Source organism: Delphinus delphis, chromosome 4, assembly GCF_949987515.2.
Source record: "Delphinus delphis chromosome 4, mDelDel1.2, whole genome shotgun sequence".
Lineage (NCBI taxonomy): Eukaryota > Metazoa > Chordata > Mammalia > Artiodactyla > Delphinidae > Delphinus > Delphinus delphis.
The window spans coordinates 111,524,290-111,544,616 of NC_082686.1; the positions used below are offsets into that span (position 1 = coordinate 111,524,290).

Genomic DNA, 20,327 nt, shown 5'->3' on the forward strand with positions numbered 1-20,327 from the left:
TTGTTTACGGTGGTTACTTTTAGAGATGCGAGAATTTACATTTTGCACCTTTCTGTCCTGTTTAAATTTTCTAACCTTACAAACATAGAATTAGAAAAAAGTGACCACAGGAGTTCTGACTGGAGATTGTGGTGCATTTTATTGTTTGCTTCTTCTTACCTCTCTGTGGTTAAACAAACAAAAAGAACTACTATTATATTGGTAGAAAAAGATTTAATTTTCATATAATAGCCCAAATTAGCATGATTATTCCATTTTATTTTTAGCTTCTGAACTCATGGTTTTTGGTCCAGGTAACAAACAGAACTAAAATTGGCTTTTAGTTCAATGTTTTTGAAATAAAACATGATAATGCAATTTACCAATATCTTTAGTGTGCACCTTCAAAAGAATTTGAAGCCATTAAATATTTGCACAAATCTACAAGGATGCCTTCTCTTATAGGGACCACTATTTTAATAAGTATAGAAGATTTTCTCCCCTGTCTGAAAAGAACATTTCCATTAAGTGAATAGTATATTTTCATTATAAAATTGAAAATGAGTTTTAATTTTTTTAATGGTTTTTAAATATCAAAAACAAAATTAACAGTATACCCTTAAAAATACTTTCAAAGAAGCCAATAATAGATTTGTATGCCAACAATTTAAAAAATAGTAATAATAATTTATAGATCTTCTGATCAATGCAGTACGAGGGAGAAGAAGATAGAAAGATGGGCAAAGCCAAGATCCACCTCCCAGCCCTACCTAGTAAAATGCTAAACCAACAGTAAAATCCAGACCTCTAAACTCAGGCACCATGATTATACACTCAATCCTTAAAAGTGGAGCTGTCAAAGCTGAGAAATAGTCAATTTCATTTACTTCCAAAACTAACCCGTGGAATCACTCCCTCTCTCATTACGTGATATTAGTGTTCCCTTTCCAGACCGCTTCACTTAGTTAAAACTTTTGTAGGAATACAAAATGGGTAGACAAAAAGCCAAGGACTTGGAATACTTGCTACTTCTTTGAAAAAGCACTTTACCTCAATGTCTGCTGAAATAAACTCTAGTTGTTTAAAAACTGCTTAAAATTTAGGAACATTTAGTAAATGGCAGAATATGCCTTTTTACTCTTTCTGTAATCTAAATAAGTGTTAATAAAATTATGGCCAGAACTATTTGGGGACTGGAAGGATTTTTTTTTTTTTTTTTTTTTTTTTTTTTGCGGTACGCAGGCCTCTCACTGCTGTGGCCTCTCCCGTTGCAGAGCACAGGCTCTGGACGCACAGGCTCAGTGGCCATGGCTCACGGGCCCAGCTGCTCCACGGCACGTGGGATCTTCCTGGACCGGGGCACGAACCCGCGTCCCCTGCATCGGCAGGCGGACTCTCAACCACTGCGCCACCAGGGAAGCCCTGGAAGGATCTTTTTAGAACTGAAAACTAGTAATAGTTGGAGGTCTGTACCCATTTGGTAAGAGTTTACCTTCTTGTCAACTGGTACAGAGATCCAAGTAAAATGAAAGGTAATTTCAGGATGTGTCATTTTTTGCATAATTTTTTAAGTTTTTAACTTTGATAAGCATGTTCTATTAAGCCAGGGACACTTGAGCTGGATAATGAGCTAAGGAAACTTTGGAGAAAAAATAATTTTATACATTTAGTAAGAAAAAATCATTTTCCTGGATACCTTACCCAGTCTGGTCCTAGTCTTATAATTTTAAATACTGAAAGGTCTATCTTTAAGATGTATACGTTTGAAAAGAATACTATACAATAATTTATATTCTAAAAGTTACAAGAACAAAATGATTTTTACAAAACCCTACTTATTTCTAATTTGTAAAAAATTAGAAGCTATAAAAGAAAATAAGAACTTAATACAAATAACCTCAAATTAATTCATTTATTTCATGGAATTCAATTTCACAATATTCACTGTGTGAAATTCAGATTCCTAATTTCAATCTCTGGAAATTTATATTGGGATATCCGTTAAGTCTCTGTGAAAAATGATAACTTTTAAGAAGCCAAACTCCAATTTCCTGCTTATGCCTAAAGGCAAAGGTAGGGACTTCCCTAGTGGTGCAGTGGTTAAGACTCCACGCTCCCAATGCAGGGGGCCCGGGTTCGATTCCCATCAGGGAACTAGATCCCACATGCATGCCACAACTAAGAGTTCACATGCTGTAACTTAGAGTTCACATGCCGCAACTGAGGAGGTGGCGAGCTGCAACTAAGGAGCAGGTGAGCCACAACTAAGGAGCCCACCTGCTGCAACTAAGACCTGGTGCAACCAAATAAATAAAATAAATATAAAAATAAATAAGTTAAAAAATAAAGGTAAAGTAACTGATCTTTTAAAAGATTTTTGCATTTTTAGCTCTACTTCTAATTGTATAGCATGTAACAAAGCATACATATTTGTGAAAGAACTTTGTCAACTCTATGTAGCTTCAATTAAAAAATAACATTCCAAAAGAATAAATCTCAAAGACACTCAATCATGTGGAGTTATCTAACAATTTTAAAGCAAATACCGTGGTCAGTACACTTCCTCTGTGTTTCCCACGCAAATCATGACCACATCTTGGCTAAGGACTCACTATGCTTTCTCTTGTTTCCGTCTAGCTCAGAGAGAACATTATAATTACAGTGGTAAGACAGAGAAACAAGCAAGTGACTACAATTCAAAGGTACATGGAAAGAGAAATCTTATCTTGTGAAACAGTCCCAGTATCTGCATTGTGTTTTCTTATCACTATTATTTCCTTTCCCCCCATTTCCAATCCTAAATCAACCCAATTCTATACAGAAACCTCTTTTGTTAATTCAACATTCCTTCAGAACAAATTAATAATATCCCGGTTCTAAATTATCCATAGAATATTTACAAACCCCAGAAGAAATATTAGAATTAAGGGGGAATGTTTCCTTTAAAAAATGGAGAAACTGTAACAAAAGGCAGACATTATTAAACTTAGGGCTCAAATTTTACATCTACCAAGAGTAATATGTAAAGTATCCTTCAAAACTAGTCAGAAAACCTAGTGGGACCAAACCTAAAATTCAATCTTTAGAAGTGTTTTGGGGTTAGGAGAAGTGAATGAATAAATTCATTTCATTAACTGTTAACTTACTTAACAGTAAGTTAAACCATCTGTTTAGAAAGAAGAAAGTGTGTGTTTATAGCATCCTTAAACAAGCAATTTTGCTAAATTAAAAGAAATCAAATTCCAAAGTTTTTTTGTTAGATTAGTACAACCCAACTTTTTAGAAACAATAAACACAAACCTTTCATGCTTCCTAAGAATTCCTTTAACTAAATTTAGAAACATAAGTTCTTATAAATTAACTTTGTGAGCTTCACAAAATTGTCACCTCCTACTCATAAAACTGAATTTAATTTTGCCCTCAATTTCTGCATTTGGAATGCTAAATTTGTTTTTCCAAAATTAATAACTCGTTATTTCAACTTACATCAGACACTGTCAGACATTAAGCACTCTTTAAATTACATTTTCTCTCTTAAAATGAGCAAATAGACTTACCTAAGAATTATTGAAGCTTTTACAAAGCTTAAATATACAAATCAGTTATAAATCATTAAAATTCTAATATTATAAAAGGACTTGCTAATTTACCAGTATTAGGCAATAAGCCATATAAAAACATTCTAGTATATGTTGATAGGGAATCTCTAACTGAAAATTTTATATAAATCAGTAAGTGAAATCAGTAAGTGAAAAATTAAGCATCACATTTCTCCAAAAGGAGAATATGTGAAAATAGGTATTCTGTTCATGAAAATATAAACTATCACTACCTTTTAGAAAACAATCTGGCAACAACTATCAATATTTTAAATGTAAATACCTCGTGGGGCAGCAATTCCAACTACAGCTATACCTGCAAAACTCTACCAAGAAATAATACACACACACAGCAAAAAAAAAGGGAGGAGAGGGAGTGAGAGAAAGGCAAATAGCACCTATTCACATAAGGTTCAGTGGGTCTGGGGGTCATTTTTTTTCTTTATAAGTCCTCAGTATTGGGGGTGGAGGGGTGCTGAGATGGAGGGAAAACTACTATCAATGTTTTTTAAGAAGGAAAAACCAAAGAATTTTAACCTAGGAAAAACATAATATTAGATATAGCAAAAATGAAGTCACGTGGATGCAGTTTATTTAGAAGCCTGAGTAATATCTAATAAATATATAATGTCTTAATTTATTAGCTTCTATGTTCTATACCTTAATGAAAACAACACAAATCTCCTATAAGTTTAGATTGTATGAGCTAAATTAACATGGACTGATTAATGATTAAGGTCTGGCACACACTGAAAATCTGAAACAATTTTGCTGACATAAGCCACCTTAGACAGAAAAGCAGTATGGAAACGGAATGGGATAAAATCCTACCTTTAACTGTTTTTACAAATGCTTGTTTTTCCTTATTTGGATCTTTTTCATCTACTAAAATCCCATGGAAAATACGCCCAAAAGTACCTAAAAGGAAAAATAATTATTGAGATCATATGATAACGTTCATAAAACTATAAGTACAAAACTTTCTGGCACAATACAACTTAAACGTAATAAGGGAAAATGTGATCAACATTACTCCAGCCCTAGCATAAAAAGACTCAAATCTTTGTTTTTTAATGACTGTTAAAGGCTCTTTTTAACTACAAAATATCTTAACTTGCCTTAACTTGCCAAATTTAAACTATATATGAGAATTCATTCTGAAATATCCTAAATAAACTAATGATATAGACAGGAGCACTGGAGCTCAGTAATGGGGTATCCGTAGAGACATTTATGAGTTTCTAGGCTTAGCCTCAGAGCAACGACAAAGGAGAAAAATGGACTCTCCTCATACATTCAAAAACACCAAAAAAATCTGCTTCCATTAACTACTATTTGCCACTGGAGACAGTTCAAGCCCCTCCCTTGGCTGTGACTGACCTACAAGTATCTCAACCAAACAGATGAATTCAGAATGACTCACATGCATCCAAAACATTCCAAACTGAGTTATGGAAGGGGGGAAAAAGTAATTCTCTATTTAACAACTTGAGGAGCTCAATAAAGTATTTTATTATTAATTTCTGTCTTCTTCTTTCAGCATTCTCCCCAATCAATACCTTGAAACTCAAAAAAGAAAGCAAGGACCAGCAAGAGGGGGAAGGGCAGGGTCCTATCTCTCAAACACCTATCATGTGTTAGTTCATTTAATGAACATCAGTTCATCTAATCTTCATAACTGTCTAAGAGTAGACAACGGAGTCCAAATTTAGAGAAGAGGAAACTGGACATGGAAAACAGGAAATGATTTCCCCAAGGTCACATAGGTAATAAATTGTGGGACTGGGATTGGAAGTTGGGCATAACTCCAATCCCCATGCATGTGCCTTCTGCTAGAACCCATACACTTTCCATCACAGAGAGAATTACTTAGAATGCTTCAAAGAGTCCTGCTAGGTAGTGATCACCTTCAGACAAGAACTGAACAGAAAATATACTTTAAAGGTGACAAACACTAATAATCATGCCTTAATATACTTGAAAATCAACAATTGCACCAAAGCTGTCCATATTAAGGCAAATTGAAAATCTAAAGAAAGGGAAAATAAAAATCAGTGTTACAGAGGAAACAAATTGTGCACTGCTTTCTAGCCTTAAACTCAAAATGAGATGAAATTCTTAAATTCTGAAACAAAAAAATTTTTATACTACTAACATTTCTTCCTTGAAAACCTGATTTTGAGATAATAGATACCTTCTTGGAGTACATCTTTTAGAGTTATCCTCTCCCTGGATATTGCGATATCCTTCACCTTAGCTTTGGCCTCCAAAAGAGTGACACTTCTCAGGTCATTCTTCTCTATCCGCAAGGTAGGATAACCTGAGGAGCCAACAAAGCCAAACCAAGAAATATAAATACCCTTATTATGGCATCAGGGTCAACTAGTTCAGTTAGAACCTCAGGACTCAAGTCACAGGAATGAATGAATGTAAGAATCATAAATGGAAAAAGGCACACACATGAACAGGGAGAATTACTTATGAAGGCCATACTAAATTTTAAAGAAACACTTTCCCACCTATCCCAAAATCTTAAAATGCAGAATTAAAACAAGAAACACTAAAAATAATATTATATTACCACCACTTCAACTGCTTTTCAGCCAAATGAAACAAGCTTTGATTCATGGAATTTAATGTAATCCCTCATATGGACTGCTTTTCTCTCCAAAGATTTTCTAATACAGTCTCCTAACAAAAAAAAAACCTTTTCAAATGAAGACATGTTTGTAAAAATATCTTTTCTAAAAAAACATATAATTGATTTAATCATTCTGGCATCCATACAGCCTAGTCATACCACTGTGAGATTCATATTTGTTTTTCGGTTCCCTAATTCCCATTCATTCTTAATATGATGATGGCAAAACAAAATTTCTGGCCATCAATTAAAATTCTCATTGCACAAAAAAAAAGTCAGAATAAAAGTTAGTGTTAGCAAGCAGAAATTGGAATGGTATCCCCATTGGAATAGTATTTTGGGGAAGAAAAATCCGTAAAGAATGGGTGGACTTGGACAACGGTCATCAGTGGCTGCTAGAAGAACTACATGAAAGGCTTTGGAAAGCTTTATAATGGATGGATTAGGCTGACAGAACTTGATTCCACTGATCAGCACTTTGACCATGATATGTCTAGGTGTGTGTGCATATGTGAGCATTTATGAGTGCATTTATGAGTGTTTAATCCTTCCTGGAGTTCTCTGAGTTTCTTGCATCTGTGGACTGTTGTGTTTTGTTATTTTGGAAAACTCTTGGCTATTTTGTCTTCAAGTAATTTTTCCGCTCCTTTCTTCTTTTATTTATAGACAAATATATTTCCATTGGGTTTTCTTAAAAGCACTATTTGTTTTTATCATACATAAGAAATGAAGTATCTATCTCCTTAAGGTAATGTCTACAAAACAAACTTCTTATTGGTGGTAAATAAAAAAATTTGTCAACAAATAAATTTCCACTGACTTTTTAAAATGCATTTTGCTTTTAGCATATATAATAAATTACTATCTACCTCTTTAAGGTTATATGCACCACCAAGAATTGACTCTAATGAGCAAATCTTGACAGATAGACATTAAAAGCAATGATGTGTTTCTTATAAATAGTTTGGACTACTCTCACATCTATCATTATATTTCCTGAGGAACTTATGTCTTTCTTTCCTTGGTGGAGATGTTAACTGCTGTTATGATTTCTCTTAGATTTCTTTTAAGCTAGAGTGCCCCCTCCTTCCCTTTCGTTTTTCTTGCCACATCTTATTAAAGAAACTGCGTCAATTATCCTGGAGAATGTCCAGCATCTGCCTCTTCTAGTGTCATCTAACTTGTTTCCCTATCCCTGTATTTCTTGTAAACTGCAAGTCAGTTTTACAGCCTTGATTAGATCCAGGTTAACTCTTGGAGGGGGAGGGGAGACAAGAATACTCCATCTGGGAGCACAAAATACTAGCTGTCCTACTTTTAATGATGCTAAGTTTCAGTAGTGGATTCAGGCGGTGAAACTCTGATCCCTCAAATGGTAAAGTTCCCTACTTCCCTTTGTTTGTATAGTTTAAAATACTAACGAACGTTTCCTGAATCAAATATTTTATTAGGGGATGCAAGTATGATTTTCTAATTCTACCATTCCTTCCACATTTATTAGCTGGGATTTTTCTGTAAAAAAACATTTTCCTTCATAAACCAGCACTATCTGGTTACTGTGAAATAGTTCAGGTAGCCAGTTGTCAGAGTAAGGCATAATAATGTCTTAGTTAACTTGGTGCCTTAGTTAACTCCCATAATGACTGATTTTTCTAAAAAGTATCATTACGAACTTGTGGATTTTTACACATTTTTACATTTCACATTTACATCACTTCATCAATCCACTGCAGTCATTATTCTTTCTGATGCTCAATGGTCCCATTTTGGGGAGCTCTTGTCTTTAGTAGCTTCCTGGATTTTTGGCTCAGCAAATGTCCCAGGTTTATCTTACACATTCCCGACCCAGTCCTGGAATCATCCGTTTCTCCAAAGAATCCTGGTACTTCTTAATGAGAAACAGTACTGAAAGACCACAAGAGGGCACTGGGTGAAGAACAGATACTCCTTAATTTTAGTTTGCTAGAGAGTAAATGTCAGCCCAGGGGAGATAATAGTTAATTGCCTACAAGAACCTCATTAATCAATGGCACCATTGAGTTGAGCCCTGACTTGTAGTCCACTGTCTATCCTGATGATTGTGTAGTTTCTTATTTGTATGGTGACTGAGTCCTCATTATGTCTAAATTATACTCTAAGAATGATTATTTTCCTCCAAACATCTACATGTTACAGTATAAAAACTTTCATCAAAATCCTTTTCAAAAAAAGGAAATCAGACCCCATTCTCAACTCTAATGGCAACTAGTTTCCCATCGTGATCAGAAGACAATGTAACGTCCTAACCACAGCCCATGAGACCATCAAATAATTCATTAAAATCCAAGTCTCTGCCTTCATAGAGATCAGTGGCTTATTCTATCTAACTACCTGAAAATCCTCCTTCTGAATTTGTATAGAGATGGTTCAGCAGCCCTCTTAATATAATCTATAGAAACCTCCCCAAAACTAATTCTAGCCATTAAACCTAAAATTTTAATACTCCAATTTTGGAATGTTTCATTCAATGCTCTAGAAAGCAAAAGTTAAAGCCTAATTCTGTACATGTTAGATACTATGTACACAGCATGGCACACGTAACTAACCACACAGGACCAAGGAAAGACAGAACATAGACAATTTTAGTAAACCATCTTTAGAATTAAATTAACTCTTACTGGTGATAGGAGTTGCATTGTTGGGTGTGTCAGCTCTCAGATACTGAGTCGTCTGGGTAGATGGCTGAGACAGCCCTTGGGAACTACTGCTGGCACTGATGCTGCAAACAATTTTTAAGAGAGAAATACTTGGCAAGTCAGCTTCAATGAGAAATTTCCTTTTTCCATACATACAAAATGCATGTAGCCATTATAACCAGCTTAAAACCCTAACGGAGATCACAATAACACATGGATCTCTATCACAAATGTTCCATATTGAAATTTTAATCTGCCTCATAACGTAGAGCTCTATTTTTTCCTTCCTTCCTATCTCCACAACCACCAGGCAAGTTCATCATATCATAGTCATTCACAAATGTGGTATTCCTCAGACACCACAGATAGCAGTCCTGAACCTCACAAAATGTTATGCTAGGGAACCATCTCTTAGGAAAAGAGCTCATGCCGCTCAATTAGATTGCTTTTAAGACAAGGAGCATAAAGACAGGCCTCTTTTAATGATGGTCCAAAATCAAATGGCCTACAGATGATGGAGTATGAAAGCAAATCAAACGTGCCAACGTGCTCAAAGCTTGGGAAGGGAGTTCCTACCTGGTTCAAATCTGTTTAATCATATACATTTTGCTGCTTCTACTTCCCCAATTCCACCTTTTTAGAATTTACAGAACTTATTAGAAATCTCTAGCACGTGAAGCATTCTATTATGCCATATTCTTTAAGTAATGAGGAGACCCAGAAAATGGTAGGCTCAAATAAATGTGAACCCCATACTCAAGATTACTACAGATTAATGTCCTTTTGTCTTGTCAGTGGACGACGACCTTATCCCAGGGTCACCCTTGCACACATTCCAATTTCACTGCCTCAGCCCTTGTATTTTTGCAGCAGTGGAGAAGTGAAGCATAGAAATTCAGCATGAAGAGTGAAATCACAGGCAGGATGTCATCCCCTCAGGAGGAAGGTCTACTTTCCATGCCTCCCTTAGCTATAGAATCGGCAGAGTCCCATAAGAGGCTCCCAAATTTCCTAAATATGAAAATTGTTTAAATCACCACACCCCACAAAATAGTTCTGTATTTTCATAACCTAATGATTTAAAAAACACATAATGATAAAAAGCTGCTACTCAAAAATTGATCTATATAGGTCTACACATATAGTGGGTATGGGACAGTACAGTGAAGAGATGTAGAGCATAACCTTGAAATCAAAACTGCCAGCACCACCATTTATTAACTAGCTGTATGACCTTAGGCAAAATGCTTCTGGAGCCTCAAATTCCTCGTGGATAAAATAACCATAATACTACCTCCTGAAAAGGTTGCTAAAAGGATTACATGAAAAATATAATCCTTTTAGGGCAATGCCCTGCCCTCAAACATACACTTACAAGTTATTATTACTAATTATGCATATTATTACCAATATTATACATCCTTAATTCCTGGAACCACCAGGCACCTGTTTTTGGAGTTCTGAGTACATACTACTCAAAGACCACGTCGGAAATCAAATCTGTTAAAAGTCCAGGATTCAATAATGGGGAGAGGAGAGAAGCATCATCATCCCCAAAGAGGGGGGAAGTAATAGAATACAATTTACTTACCCATAAAATGGGACTAAGAAAACCTACCTCCCAGGATTTTTGTGAGGCTCAAGTTGTATAATGTATGTGAAAGTATAATTCAAATATTACCTGCAACCAATGTACAGGTTGAATAAATATGCACAGACCCCAAATTATTTACTATTGTGTTTCTCTTCAGCAGCTCAACAGTAGGTGGCACTCTTGTACCACCTCAGAATTCCTGAAAAGCCTGGGCATACAAAGATGTTATGCGCTCATCCATACTTAGTGGTCCCTACAATAAGCACAGCACTAATATTAAGCGATCAGAACACACCTTTGAAAGCCCAGACTTACTGTTATGAGAGAAGCGCGGAGCAGTTGGGGATCGACCCCTGATACCTATTAAATTCAATATCTACATAGCTACATCACATGAGGTAAAAAATGAAATAAAAATGTACACTTGCTAGCACTTAATAGTTTAACACCAGTCTAAATAAATTATCTCATTTGACTTTCATAAGCAAGTAAGCTTAGTTATGAAGACATTAACCTTGCTTTAGCGTTGAAGTTAGAACTTAGGGCAAAGATCATCATTTTCCTTCAGAGCGCTTATTATGATTTATATTTCTCTATTTTTCTGTGTAATTCATTTATGTAATTATTCATTCAAAAACTATCTACTAAGTGTATACTAGATGCTAGATACTGTGCCAGGTGCTGGGGATACAGCAGTGAACATAAGAAACAAAGATCCCTACCCTCATGAAGCCTACATTCTAGCAGGGATTTTTGGTTTAATATCTATCTTGCCCAAGCAGACTGTAAACTCCACGAGGGCAGGAAAAGTACCTATTTGTTCACTCCTCCCTTCCCAGCACTTAAGCCAGGGCCTGGCACAAGAGGCCTCAAGTGGGCCCAACTCTTAGTGAGAGCGCAATTAACACTTACTGAATCAATCAATCCATAAACAGAGAAAAACACCCTTCCTTGGAATAGAAAGCTATAAACCACACAGAAGAGTTGCTGCTGACATGAGCTATTGATATATACTGAAAGAGGGAAAGAATTATTGCTCTAACAGAATGGTTTCCTGTCTCTCTCTACTCATTCCTCATTCAACAAATTCTTCATGCAACATTCATTCAGTGATACCTGTTAGACACTGAATAAGGGGAATACAGAAATGAATAGGGGGAAATAAAAGGGACCCTGTCACCAGTAATGGCAAGGGTGATGGGGCAATGCAGATAATGGAAAATGAAGATATTGCCAAATAACAAGTTCATGTATCCCACAAAGGAGTGAACTCTCCTATAGTTGCAAGCTAACAGGGAAAGACTACAGTATAGACAGGGTACAGATCAATCCCTCTGTGGAAGGACTTTACAAAAGCTCTGCATCTCCAGAATACACTCATCTGGCACAACACAGAGACTGAGAAGATGAGCTTATAGTGTCAGGAGAGGGAAAGTCACACACTTGGGCTCCAACTGCCCCTGGCATGAGCACACCTCAGGCAGTTTTATTCTCTGCCTCTAAATAAGCTCTGTGTATAAGAGGACTCTGGCTCCTGAGTGTCAGGAATGGAAGAACTCTGTACCATCCCTGTGCAAGCAATTCCATGGAGCCATGGGTCCCATCAAACCTCACAGGGCTGCTGTGAGGATTAAGAGGATTAATGGATGTAAAAGCACATGGAACAGTGCCTGGCATATAACAAGTGATTTACACAATTACAGTACTGAGTTATTACAATACAGCTATTACAACAATAATGAGTCCCTTCTGTTGCTCGGCCCTGGTCCTAGAAGTGCAACCCTGAAAAAGTTATTTAATCTCTTCAAGCCTGTTTCTTTATCTTTAAAACAAGGACAGTACCATACCCATAAGTGGCTGTGAGTGTCAAATAAGATAATACATGTAAAGTGCTTGGTACAGTACTGGTAAATAGCACTCAATGAAATGGTAGCCATTGTTAACTCAGTGGCCCCAGCACAGAGGGAAGAAGCAGTGTCTCTTAAATGCTATTAGATCACTGGATGGGAACTTTCTAGTCACCACTACTAGCTTGCCTGGCATGTAATAAATAACAGCTAGTAGAATAGGAAAAAGATGAAGAAGAAATTAGTCCATCACTACCAACACACTGCAACTTTCTGAAAAGAAAAATCATAATAATGGCAATTACTATATGCCAGGCTTGTTCTAAGAGTTTACACTTTTATTTCACTAAAACTTCCCAACATGCCTACAAAGTATGTGCCATGATCATCTCTGCTTTAGAGATGAGGAAAACTGAGACATAAAGCAGCTACAAAACTTCCTCTATCTGGGCCTGTAGCACAGACAGAATTCAGAGACGTGCTGGCTCCAGTCCATGCTCTTAACCACTAGGCTGTACTCTGAAAACAAGTGATGATGAAAGCTGCTTCTATTCAGTCAATGTCTGGGAACATCTGCCTGAAAACTAGAGAACTGGAACACCAATTCATGGGTGGTAACAAATTATTTCAGCAGCAAAGGTATAAGCCCCATGGATTCTGAAGTTCTTGCACAACTCTGATCTCTGTGGGTTCAGAGCCCCCACCCCCACCGCCCACAAGCAAGCATTCAAGGAGAATGTGTTTATCAAGACAGACCACTAAATGCCATGCCTTCCAGTGACCTCTAACTCTGCCATATCCTCTCTAAGTCCCATCAAAATGTTCCTGTTACTTCACTTCCCCCTCAGTACTTTCTCTACAAAACCTGATTGTAAGTAACACAACCATATATACAAAACATACTCTGAAACACCCCACCCGTGAATTTCCCTTCTCACTCTGACCTCCTCCCTCTTCTTTCTCTACTCAGATAAAGAAAGGGTAACAGAGGGGACAGAGAGTAGTTAGGGGCAGGAATTAATCCAACCAGGATCCCCATCCCCTTGTGCTTTTGTTTCTGCCACACATATGCTTACCCGCTGTACGTATGGCACCATGTAGGACTGGGAAGTCAGCAGTAAGATGCACTGCTCCCTAACTGGGAAAAGCTTACATTCCAGCAGGAGAGACAAGTACACAAAAACTGATTTTAGAAGGAAAAAGTAAAATAATTGCTACCAAAAAGAGAGAGAGACAGAGAAACGGAGAGGGAAGGAGAGAGAGACAAAGAGAGGAGGGAGAAATTGATGGTTGGGAGGCTTAAAAAAGAGTTCATAGAAGAGACGGCAATGGAGTTGAAATGTTAAGAATGGTTTGAACCAGTGGAAAATGCAGGGAGCCCTGTGGGCAAAGGAAAGCATGAACAAAAGTCCTGGAGGGCAAAGTGTAGGGCAAAAGTGAGGAAAAAATAATCATTTAACTGGAGCGTGAAGTTAAGGATGAGAGACAAGGCAGGCTCATCTCCAGACTGTAAAGGAGGGTGCCTTGAAAGCCAAGTCACGAAGCTGAGAATGTCTTCAGTCAGCAACTGGGAATCACTGAGGAGGGAAACGAGAACTGTGCACTAGGAAAATAAACCTGTCTATGATTCCATCTTTACCTCTCACCCTATCCTGGCTATAACGTCTTCCTGGTCATCTTGACTCACCCAGGCTGGGACGGGCACTTGTTTTATTCCCACACTATAATACACATACCACAATCATCAAATTTACAAACTTTTATAATATGGGTTAATGTCAAAGATTAAATACTTGAAGCCATGAAGTATATCATTACTTTTTTTTTATTCCTAGCACTTAGCATAACATCTAATCCAGTGTATCTCAAAGCCTACACATTAGACTCATCCAGAAAGCTCTAAGAAAAATACTGACGCTCAAACACCACCCTAGACCAATGACATCAGAATTTCTGGAAGGGGGTACCTAAGTTCTGATGTATTTTAAAAGCTTACCCATGACTCTAATGTGTGACCACGTTGAGAACTAATGATTTAAATCATAGCAGGTTCTCAATAAATGTTAATAAATTGGACAGATGGATGGATAGAAGGATGGATAGTGATGGAGGGACAAACTAGGAGGAAGAAACAGGGCTATTTCAAAAAGGTACTAAGAGTCTAGAAGAGAGTCATGTCAAAGGGGATAGGGAAAAAATTGATCTCTACTACTTCTCCACCAACTAATAAATTAATTTCTGACTTCACAGATTTTTAAAAATAAAATTAGAGAAACACAAAGACAGTATTTTTTCAAGTATTTTTTCCCTTGGCTAGGGAAAGCCTCCCATCCTTCTTCCTCTGCACCACTGTGCACCAGTGGGCATGGGTGTGTGTGGGCTCCCATGTAAATGCAAACAACTGCTTTTATTTTTCTCCTTTCCCAAAATATATACGATACCTGTCATCCAGTTCAATCCTTTTCATACTATGAAGGTGCAAAACAGCTAATATTATTGCTACAAGAAATATTACTGCACAGCAAACCCCTACGCTGATATAAAATACACGTGTAGAAGTGGTTGGAGCTGCATGTACAGGATCATCTGAAATAAAAATGAACAGCACATTAAGCTTTTTAAACAAATATCATCAATGGCTTTGTGACCTAATATACACAATGAGTACCCTGTTCTTTGTAAAAGATTTTCATTTCATGTGTCCATTCTTTGATAAGATCAGTTACCAGTAGCATGTTGATGTAAATTCACACAATTTAAAAAGTGTTTTTGTTGTAGTAAAAGAGGGATTTTAAATAGAACTTTTGGTTAATGAGTAAAATTTACAAGTGGTATACATATAATAAAACATCTATAGAAGTGCTGTCCAATAGGGGAATGCTCTATGGTGTGCATTCCAATACAGCAGCCACTGGCCACCTGTGGCTATTAAGCACTTGAAATGTAGCTAGTACAATGGAGGAACTGAAGTTTTAATTTTATTTCATTTCAATTAATTTAATGTTAAACAGCCACACGTGGCTAGTAATTACCATACTGGACAGCAAGCTCTACAGACCCTTCCTCAACAGTGACACCTGGTATGGAGAGATCAGACATCTTTGTTGCCGATGACCACTAACTCACAGGGGGAGGGATATACAGTAGAGCGACCCACAGGTAAAACAAACAAACAAACCTTTCATCTTTTTCACTTTTGAGAGTAACAGAAATTATTTTGCTTATCTGTTTTTAAAGATAAAAGCAGGAAAACAAGACTATACTCATGAAATAAAATAACAATCACCTTAATACTATTCAAAAAGAAAGAAAGCCTCAGCAATAGGGGAAATCATTCAAAGACACAGAGACACGTGTATATACATACACACAGAAACAACTGAGAAAGAGACACAGAAACAAAGATCCGCATGATAAGAGCAAGCAGAATGGAAGACAGAGAAATAGAAACAGAACTGGTGTAACTGGAGATTCATGTAAGTTTTGATGAGTACTCACATCAGAATTCTAGTGAAGAATTTGGATTTTATCCTAAATGATATAGGAAGTCACTGCAAGGCTTCAACCAAAGGAATGATACACATGATCATACTTGAAAATAAAAGAAACAAAGATGACTCTGCATGCTGTATAAAGAATACTGTGGGGAGGAGCAAAAGCAGAAGCAGGAACAAATCAGGTTACTACAGCAGTCCAAGAAAGAGAGAGCAGTGGCTTGGACAAGAGTGTTATGGTGAAGGTGAGAAGTTCACGGATTGGGAAGCAGAGTCAACAGAGTTTGCTAATGGATTGAACCGGGGTAGAAAGAAAAAGAGGAAGCAAAGCTTTGGCTTAAAGAATTAGGTGGATAAGGTACCTTTACAAGCAGAAAAAAGAAGCAGGTTGGGGAAACAGAGAATCAAGAGTTTTGTTTTGTCCAAGAGTACCTAGTACACATCTACATGGAGATGTCAAATTGACAGAAATACAAATGTGGAGTTATGGGGATAGGTCAGGACAAAAGATAAAAGTCATAGCTTTCAAAAATTTAAAAATAAGATTGCTTTCTAAAAGTTAAACTTTGAATCAACAAATAATAAACCAGAACAGATCAATGCAGAGAGACCGAATGGCTTCTAGGGCAGCTAGACTTGACAGCAGCCTGAATGAAGGTATGACTTTCCTTAAGAATGCCACAGGCCGTTCAACCTTGAAGCGGTGGGAAAGGAAGGTCCCAAAGGCTGATGTTGGCAGTATCCATCTCAGCACACTCCAAGGCAGAGGTGAGGGTACCGCTCTGCTGGGCAGGTCCCCAAATGCGCCCCGCCTGACTACCTCCAAATTCCAAGGCTTGTGTATGCACTGTTCCCATTCCCTCACTTTGACATTTCACCTGCCACCACCTAGTCACCCTTCAGGTCTCAGACGAGATGCCACCCTCCTCAGGAAGCTCACCCTCATTCCCAGAGGAGGTTACTTGCCCCTCTCCTCAGGATTTCCAAAGCCCCTTGTGCTGGCCTCGTCACAGCCTGCCACAAGATACTGTTGTCACTGGTACTGCAACTCCATTTCCTCTGCTACATTAGAAACCCATGGGGGCTTATAGAGTCTGCTTTGTTCAGTTTAATCCTCTGCCTCAATCATACCACCTGGCACATCATAGCCTCTCAGTAAACGTTAGATGGATGAATACACAGAAAGGGAGCGGAGGAGAGAGGGAGCAACGAAGAGGCAGACAGAGACCAAGGATACGCAATACTGTATTCTGCTTGTCAGAAATAATAACCCTACTAGCATAAAAGAAACAGATAAAATCATCAGAATTTTACAAGTGAAGTTGGAGAGCAGCAATATTTTAAAAAATAGTTTTATTTTCTTCTCAAAGACAAATCCAAATGAAATATTTCTAAAAGGCAGACAAATCTCATATTATTTTACCTTCAAAAATGGTCTACTTTGAGACAACCAGATGCTTTGTGTCTCCTGAGGCAATAAAAAAGATAAAATAGGAAGCACATACTACCATCTATGAATTATTCTAGCCAAAAGAGTTGGTTCTCAACCTAACGAAGTACAAAATCTAACTACCAGTTTAGAAGAGAGAAAAACATGTTAAATGACACCACAAAAATGCAGATGTGGAAAATTCTATGAGACAAATGACTCAATTTCTTCAACAAATAAATGACATTGAAGGGAAGGGGGTGGTTTCTGATTAATATAAAATACATGTCAACCAAATACAGTGTGTAGGCTTCATTTGGATCCTGATTCAGGGAAAAAACTATACAAAGACAATTTTGAGACAATCAGGTTAATTTGAACATGGACTAGCTATCAGAAGATATTAAGGAGTTAATTTTGTTACATGTGATAAATCAAATACAAGTGAATAGGTGTTGGGTGATTGTGGCTTTTTTGATGGCCTTTTAAAAAGTTACCTACCCTGAAACATTTATGGGGTGAAATGATATGATGCCTAGGATGTGCTTTAAAGTACTACTCTATCCTTCCCCACCCACGCACCCAACTGAAAAAGGAGGAAGGAATCAACGGTACAGGACTGGCAAATGTTGATCATTACTGAAGCAGGGTGATGGTCACATGGGGGTTCATCAAAACATTCTCTTGACTTCTGCATACTTGAAATTCCCTCCCCCGATTTTGTTTTAGTTTACTTCCATAAAAAGAAATCTAGTAACATTTTAAGATACTGCTATTAAATTCAGGAAGAGTAAGAGTTAATAATGTATTCATGTCAGAAAAGGAAAAAGAAGTCTAAGTTATACTACCTTACACAACCATTATCAAAAAATAAAAATCTCCTTCAAGTTTCTCCTCTGTAGGTTTAAACAATGTGGATATTTAAGCCTGTATTTTCACCTGGATGAAACTAGCTGAGGGTTACCCAGGCCATGAATTAGATTTTCTATCCTTCTGTTAAACAGATGAAGATCTTACACATATTTCACGTTCGTACTTTAATTATGACCATTTGAAATGATGATATAAATTCTTGCTTATAAAAGTTTTTTAGATCACATGAAATATGTATGAATTTTGCTTTACAAAATTTTCAATATTCTAATAGTTTCATCTGAACATACCAATCTACAAAACATCAGTGAAATAAGCAGCATGGCGTCATTTAATCTTTTGACAAACTGGAAACCACAAAACATCCAAGCTACACAAAACCATGTTCATTTGCAATCCATCATTTTTCATCCCTAATGATGGAAAAAGATAATACAGTAACACTTACAAATAGTTCTGCTAGTGTTTTTGTCCAAGGATGAAGTTTTTACTTCTTCAAGTTCTGAATTAAAAAGGAGATAAAAGATGCTTTAGAAATTCTTTCTTTTCCATGAAAATCCTTAAATACCAAATTATATTTTCTGAATTTTTTCTCACATAGCTTTATGTTCTAACAGAAGTCCCTGAACTAAGTAACAAGGTATTTGTTGCAAGATAATAAACATATAGGTAGCTAGTGGGAAGAAGCTGCATAGCGCAGGGAGACCAGATCAGTGCTTTGTGACCACCTAGAGAGGTGGGATAGGGAGGGTGGGAGGGAGATGCAAGAGGGAGGGGATATGGGGATATATGTATACATACAGCTGATTCAGCTTGTTATACATCAGAAACTAACACAACATTGTAAAGCAATTATACTCCAATAAAGATGTTAAAAAATATATATATAATAAATGCTACATTACTATTCTGATAATCATCACTATATTCATCAATCAATAGTCTATGCCTATATTAGCCAATGGGTATTACTTACAGATAGATGCTCAATGAAAAAGGGTTTTTGTGGTCAAGAAGTCTGGGGAAAGCTACATACTATAACCTCTGTGGAGGTTCACAGTGCACATTAGCAGAGTGCCAAGGCTCTGAGGAGTTTGAGAGTAACAAAACCTGTCTGATCCAATAATTTACACCCTCATAAAGGAACATTTTCTTCCCAGTAACACCCATTAACATATACAGTACATGTATGTTTTCTGTGGCAGACAGTTTTCAAAATGTAGTAAGCTGGAAAATCATATAAATATATTAGGATCACATATTAAACAGTCATGAATGTAAACTGGATGATTAGGGTGGCCAGAAGTATGACCACCAAATAAAAAGGGTGGTACTATATTAAACTTAAGTCTAAAACAGAATAGAAAATTACATCAACTGTTAATTTTCATGTACATATTAAAGAAAATGGAGAAGGTATGGGATTATTCTGAATATCGGCTAATCATTAACCTTAGTGGGCTCCACAGATCCCATCACACTTGACCAACATTCTGCCTTTAAGCACTAATAGCTGAAGCGCCGTGGTACAGGCAGCGCCACCTCCCTAGGGGCCAGGAACCACCTATTCTGCATTCCTCACTGACTGCCTATGCACGCTTAGGTGACCACTCCAGGTCCCAGTCTCCTCATATTATATAACGACTAGGTTGAACTAGTGTCTCTGAAGTCTTCTTTGGCTTTAAAATTACATGAAGGTATAACTGGATATGTAAGAACTGACAAATGTATCAAAACACCAAAGCTAACATGGGACTAACTTTTCATTTTAAAAATGTCCATTCTGACGAGATCACGCATCCAGGGTGGTGTGGCCATAGACTAAAAATGTCCATTCTGCATAAAGAAGTGCTGAAAATACATGTGCATGCACACACACACACACACACACACACACACGCACACACACACCACACACATAATGGAACACCATTTAGCCATAAAAAATAAGGAACTCCTGCCATTTGCAACAACATGCATAGACTTTGAGGGTCTTATACTAAGTGAAATAAGTCAGACAGAGAAAGACTATGAGATATTCTATGATCTCACTTATATGTATATAGAATCTAAAGAATCAATTTTTTTTTTAATCGTAAGAAAAGAGATCAGATTTGTTATTATCAGAGGCAGGAGGGAGGAGGAACTGGAGGAGGTAGTCAAAAGGTACAAACTTCCAGTTATAAGATAAACACT

The 20,327-nt window shown here is 37.0% G+C and overlaps 1 protein-coding gene across 2 annotated transcripts in view; it reads right to left on the bottom strand.

The window, feature by feature from the left end:
* Positions 1–20,327, bottom strand: part of RYK (receptor like tyrosine kinase) — a 100,145-nt gene that overhangs the window by 35,017 nt on the left and 44,801 nt on the right. Inside the window, exons 5-9 of one of the 2 annotated variants that reach the window (XM_060011294.1) lie at positions 18,580–18,633; positions 14,777–14,921; positions 8,877–8,977; positions 5,773–5,898; positions 4,410–4,496 (exon numbers count right to left, since the gene is read on the bottom strand). In XM_060011294.1, the coding sequence (XP_059867277.1) occupies positions 4,410–4,496; positions 5,773–5,898; positions 8,877–8,977; positions 14,777–14,921; positions 18,580–18,633 (513 nt within the window). Of the gene's footprint in view, positions 1–4,409; positions 4,497–5,772; positions 5,907–8,875; positions 8,978–14,776; positions 14,922–18,579; positions 18,634–20,327 lie in introns of both variants that reach the window. The other variant, XM_060011293.1, reaches the window with a different exon arrangement.